The sequence below is a fragment of the Pinus tabuliformis genome, chromosome 5_1 (genome assembly GCF_031772625.1).
Source record: "Pinus tabuliformis cultivar Carrire ecotype Pingquan chromosome 5_1, CPIR1, whole genome shotgun sequence".
Taxonomy (NCBI): Eukaryota; Viridiplantae; Streptophyta; class Pinopsida; order Pinales; family Pinaceae; genus Pinus; species Pinus tabuliformis.
This window is the reverse complement of record NC_142305.1, coordinates 340,047,998-340,054,065: the sequence shown is the minus strand read 5'-3', so window position 1 is coordinate 340,054,065 and position 6,068 is coordinate 340,047,998. Positions and strand designations below refer to the sequence as shown.

Sequence of the window (6,068 nt, the reverse complement as noted above, 5' to 3'; positions counted from 1 at the left end):
AAGAAATCTTCAATGCAAGAAAAATTATTAGGGTCCAATGTAAGCAACTCATTTTCAAGTTGATGGGCTCTAAGTTCATTTTTAATCCCAAAAACTTTATTGATTTGTTTCGTTGCTTCATCAGGAGTATCAAGTTCTGCAATATGGAATCTAAGATCTGGAGAAATAGACATCTCTATCAATCCACGTGCTTGATCTTGCCTATTTTCCCATTTAGCAGCCTTATCTTCATCATTCGGTTTCTTTTCTTGACCTGAGGCTATTCTGTAGAGACCTTTACTTCTAAGTAAATCCTCAATGTAGGACAACCATTGGAAGTAGTTGGTGCTGTCAAGGGTAACTTGGTATTGACTTTCCATTTCAACGGAAACTGAAGCTAAAGATGCTGAAACTAAGTATTCCAATGGATAGATCTCGAAAAATTAGGTTGTGTAAAAAAAACGGTTCTGAAAACGGCTTCCGGATGAAGAAGTTATGGCTTTTTGAAAAAAATTTGATGAAGTCGCCGACGAAGTGTGGGAATGTGCGGAAATGAAAAATCCGCCCCCAAAAAATTGAGATTTGAACCCAATACCTCTACTCTCTTAAAATAGCTTTGAACCAATTGAGCTATACAAAAAATTTGAGAGAGAGAGAGAGAGGGCGGGGGGGGTTGATGCTTTGGGTTGCGTGTTTGCTTTGAGAAAGCTCTTTTTCCCTACAAAACAAAAAACACAAAACCCAACACAGACATGCAAAGAAAACGAACCTTACGGCTCGAAGTTAGCTTCAGCAAAAAAACTAAATATTTTAAAAAATGAACCTTGTGGCTGAAAGTTAGCTTTAGCAGGAAACAAAATATTTTCCTCAATGTTTTTGATTTTCCAAGATCACACTAAGGCGCAGCGGAAAAGAACATACGCATGAGAAAAATCGTTCCTTTCTGTTTCTGATTTGCCTAGATCGCACAGAGTCACAGGGCAAAGAGCATACGCAGAAATGAAAGGTATAGATCCGGTAATAAAAAAAGCTAAATAAACCGAAACCGAAATAAACAGAGAGAAAATAACTGTAAACTGCAAATAAACACTGTATACCTCCAGATCTTAAAAATGACGCAGCTAGGGCTACCAGAAACCTTTTTGCATGAAACGAAAGGGGTTCCTCACTGGAAAAGATGCTCCCAACACAACAGAGCAGTCTTCTCAGCCCGAAAGCAGTCAGAAACAGTAGATCTAGGAAACGACAGTCGGATGCAGTTCTACCGGCTTCAGATTTGGATCACCAACGGACGCGACCCTCAAATAGCTCCGATACCATGTAGGAATTTACAGGGTAAGTTCCTCAGACATAACACCTAAGGACACCGCTCACAACTAGATCGCAGATCAATACACCAGTATTTTTGACGTGGTTAAAACCTTCAAGGAGGGAAACAGTCTACGGCTTGAGCCAACGCGGCGACTTCAGGCAATTTATTAATAAAAGAATGAAAATTTACATATGCTTCTCTCATAGATAGATTACCCTACAAATGACCCTCCATGCGCTTTAAATAGAAATCATGGACCAATCGGATGTCAAGCCACATATCAAGTGTTGGTAATACCGAGGAAAGAATGAACCATCGGATCACTACATATCGTGACCGTGGGATTGTAAGTTACAAAATGTACAAGGTAAAGAAACACAGTTTACCTAACTCTATACTAGACCAAATTGTACTTAACTATTTCCTATGTGTCGGAATATCCTAACAGTTTAAATATTGGATCAAATCCTTTTGGATGGATTACACTGTGTTTTGTTGTGTGGTGAAGGTAATATATCTCGGGTCTCTTTTGTGGAAAAATTACTTACCAGGTTTGCTTGGAAATACACGAATATAATGTGCAAAGATCGTGGTACTCTGTGTCAAAAATTGATGGTGAAGCTTGAATCTCCCATAATTATGATATTATATGTAACTGATAGGCGTAGGTGGAAGTCGCTAATGATGGTGCGTTAGGGTTTTGAGATCATGGTTTATCAACCCTGGAGTTGCTCATTGCGTTGAGTTGTGAAAATCCGCGAAGTCACCATATTTGCAACCAATCGAGGGATCACGATGAAGAGTATATTATATTATAATTATTTATTGAAATGTTTTTATTGTGGTTTTTTAAAGTTTTTTTTGGGTTGTTTTTGTATAATTTCTCTAATATCGGGTAGAAATTTATTCAAATCATAAATTTGATGGATAATTCCTTCACAATCTAAGTGCCTTAAAAATTTTTAGAGCTGCTGAATCTATATATACCGTAAAAAAAAACTAATTTAAATAACACAAATCTAATTTGACCTCAAAGTTTTCCACTGCTGCACCGGAAAATCCAGAAAATCAGCCTGGGGACAACTCCATTATTTATTGCCTTATTCACACAATTTAATGGAAATTCTGCCACCATTTTAATAAAATTCTATAAAAATTCTTGGAAATCTAGATTTAAATTTTAGGTACCACTTTATTCTTTAAGATGCTAAATCCATTTTCACCTTTAAAAAATAAAAATAAAAAAACAATTTCATATTTAAAATTTTTGAAATTTCTTTTACTAATCCGACCAGAATTACGCCATCCGGTAAAAGTTGAACTCAATAAACAATTTAATGGTATCCGCGACACGCGCCAGAAAAATAGGAACTGGAACAGCGGGAAACGGGATAAACGCATAGGGCTTTAAAATTCTCTCAGCGCTTCACCGACCTGTGAAATTAATTGTCACCGGTCATTTAAATAAATAAAAAAAATCGCACATGCTCGTATTACTTTACTCTATACACCGATGAACAGGACATGCTTTGATCGTTCCCAATATATGTACTTAACTAAAAATCTTTAGGTCAATTAATTAGTCCGAAAGAGGATGCCTACCAAAATTAATTAACCCAATCACTGCATGCATATAGAGAAGACGCGATTAGAAGTCATGAATGTTTCCAGCCATTGCAATCAATGATACTGATTAAAATATACAAGCTCCCATTTACAGAATTTAGGAGAAATATGTCACTGATACAATATATCACTATCCCGACTCAGTGCAGCAATATACGCAAAGTGTATATGAATATTATAGAGCAGCAACAAATAGAAGCGGGCGGCAATCTGCGTATCCCTCCTTCAACACTAGAAATTCTGCCCAAAGGACTCTCGGAGTAATAACCACTTAAAAGAGGGTGATATTCTCGCACCACCTTATGCTTTGTTCCTTCTGGGTTACTGATGGACAAGTTAATAATGATGCAGACGAAATTGAGTTAGAATTGCAGTCCTTCAAATGTTTGGCTGAATTGCCAATTTGCGGGAGCGACGTTATACGAAGTGATGGTTCTCCCATCGCTGGTGGTGACCTGGAAGGATAGAACCTGCCCATTCAAATAAGAGTTGCTCTGCCAATTCTGTCCCCAATTGCGGGACATTGCTTGCCAGCCAGTGTTTGAACCCTTAATGGAAACCGCCTCGACATCACCTACACCTCCTACATTGGTAATGAGCACCAAATTGAAGTAGGAGTGGCCATTGATCGTGAATCGAACTCCACCTTTCCTCACGCATGGTACTCTGCATACATAAATATTAACCTTGCCGGTCAGCATTTCATCCCAATTAAAGTCAAGTTGGGAATAAATTTTCGGGATTGAAGAATAGGATTGTAGTGTTGAGAGACTAATTAGAGTAGTAAGTAATTACCTTCTGAAAATGATTGGAACAATGCCACTTATGTATATGGCGATCTGTTGAAAAGCAGGTTGAGCCATGTCGAAATGTTGAAGAGGTGGATTGCACCATCCTCCATTGTCGTTGGGAAGAGCAGAGTTAGGGGGACAGAGGTTAGTAGCAGTAACTGTGACAGTGCCTGGTAGACACCACTGAGGGTCGGAGTGGTGGTTGCATTTCATTTCGTAGCAGGCTCCGCAGGTAGCTCCATTGTTGAAGAGTGCCGTGCTCAGAGCAGCAGTGCTAGTTCCATATCCTTGGCTATACAAATTACCGTATCCACACGCACCGCCTGTCAAATTATTTTCAAACATGATTGCTTATAAGCTAACATATTATACATATTATAATTATTAATCTAAATCTGAAACTCATGCAGAGTAATTGGGTTTGAGGCCGTATCTAGGCCCACCCAGACTTCCACCGGACTGGAGTTTTATCGAACTGTGAACTTACCCATTGTGCCCGACGCATCGTTGCCACCGTAAAACGTAGCATGTGCAGATTGCCAGCCACTATCTAGTGCATAAGTTTCACCGGCCATCCACAAGAAACTGAACATTGTGGCCAGTTTTACAGGGGCCATTTTACAACCAAATAAATGGTCGCTATGTAACTTTACCTGAAATGATATGTGGCGTGAGAATTAAACCGAATAGGAATCAGAACTCATGCCTGAATCGATATCTGATTGGTGGACTCCGTGAAATTTCCAAATATATATAGAATGGGGAGGTGTGTATAGACGATCAAATTTGCTCCCGCGAAGAGCGGAACCGATTGCAACATGCGGAGATTGTTCAGGTATGATCCGCTGTAATGTAATTGGCTGGACATGCGTCCCTCGTTCAAAAAACGGTGGCCGGCGGCCGCGTTCATTTATTGGGATGAGGACCTCTGCACATGCGACCGTAGAATCGGGTGAATTTTGGATGATGGAGGAGAAACTTCTTATTTTCAAAGGTCTGACCACGTTATTACCGACACTCATGTAGAGGCCAGTGAGCGACGAATAAGCTTGTACTTTGATACCCTCTGTACTTAAAAGTACAATGATACCGAAACGCATGTGCTACATCGTGTCTTCGTTTGACTCTCAGGATGCTTTAGTTTAGTTGTATTTTTTGGGTATATTCTCTGCTTAAATTTGTCCGAATTTTTTAATGTGTCCCAAGCGTATATAATTTCATCTCCATCAATGGGCTAATTTTTCCGTTTACAGAAATAGGTTAACTTTTATTTTTATCAAAAAGAACTACATTTTCTTATTCATAATGACTTGGTCAATCCGTGCTTTCTATAATTAAACTATGTCTTTTACATAAAGTTAGATACTCAACTTAGTCTAACAAAATTAGTTCACCCATAATCATTGAAAGATCCAAATAGTACTAACTCTTAGCTAATTTACAATGATTATCTAATAAATAGTAGTGCAATGAATACAAACATCTAGTATATGCAAAACAATCCTTATTTTGCAAATTGTCCCAAGGTTCAATTCAGGAAATTTCCTAAAGAACCGATGCACTAGTAACAAACATATCATCAACAAATTCTATTCTTTTAACAAATGATTTCTTTCATTACCTTCCATTTCATCAAATGTGGCACCTCTACAAAATGCCCTTAGCTTCAATTCCCTTCTCACTTGTAATGAGTTACTTGTGGTTTTAATTAGTGAATGAAGATGGTAGGTGGTATTCTAATAACTGCAACACACTTCTACTTAGTATCCACGATGGGATTCATCCTAACAAACGGTTGTTCTTGGCTTGCTTCCAAAATCTTACTTGGAGATACTGTCAAGCTGCCTAAAATATTTGACATTCCCTTTGAAGTATATCACACTCTACTACACACAGTACTAACTTTTCGATAAAATTGATTGCACTTAGATTTTCTCTAAGTCAACCAACTTCCAATTCAAAGAACAATCCATTGCAAAACATTGTCAACATGGTAGGAAACAAGGAAAATACTTTGCTCTATATCAACACAAACTTGATTTTCCCATAGCTTTTCTTCCACAACATCCATGTGAGACAAAGGCATGGCCAAGGAAGCATTTCACTTGTGCTACTTTTCTTAAATTTAAATCATTTATGTTTTAAATTAATAATTAAAATTATTTGAAAGTTTTAAAAATAAATTAATAATTACAATTATGTGAAAATTTATAGTAAAATTTTCCTGAGATAAACGAATTTACATTTTTTAACCTAGTTCCAAATAAATTTAATGAAAAAAGTAAAATGATTTAGGTGTTATTTATCTATTCTAATTGACCATATTTCTTAGGAATTCAAATAGTCTAGTCAACAATTAT

General features: G+C 37.4%; 1 protein-coding gene across 1 annotated transcript; it reads right to left on the bottom strand.

The window, feature by feature from the left end:
* Window positions 1-3,177: 3,177 nt before the first annotated feature.
* Window positions 3,178-4,407, bottom strand: LOC149164825 (expansin-A8-like). Its single transcript, XM_089430996.1, has 3 exons — window positions 4,196-4,407; window positions 3,713-4,031; window positions 3,178-3,583 (listed from the first exon to the last, which is right to left on the bottom strand). Exons 1-3 carry the CDS (start codon window positions 4,323-4,325, stop codon window positions 3,280-3,282), a joined length of 753 nt encoding a protein of 250 aa, XP_089287122.1. The 5' UTR covers window positions 4,326-4,407; the 3' UTR covers window positions 3,178-3,279.
* Between the last annotated feature and the right edge of the window lie 1,661 nt (window positions 4,408-6,068).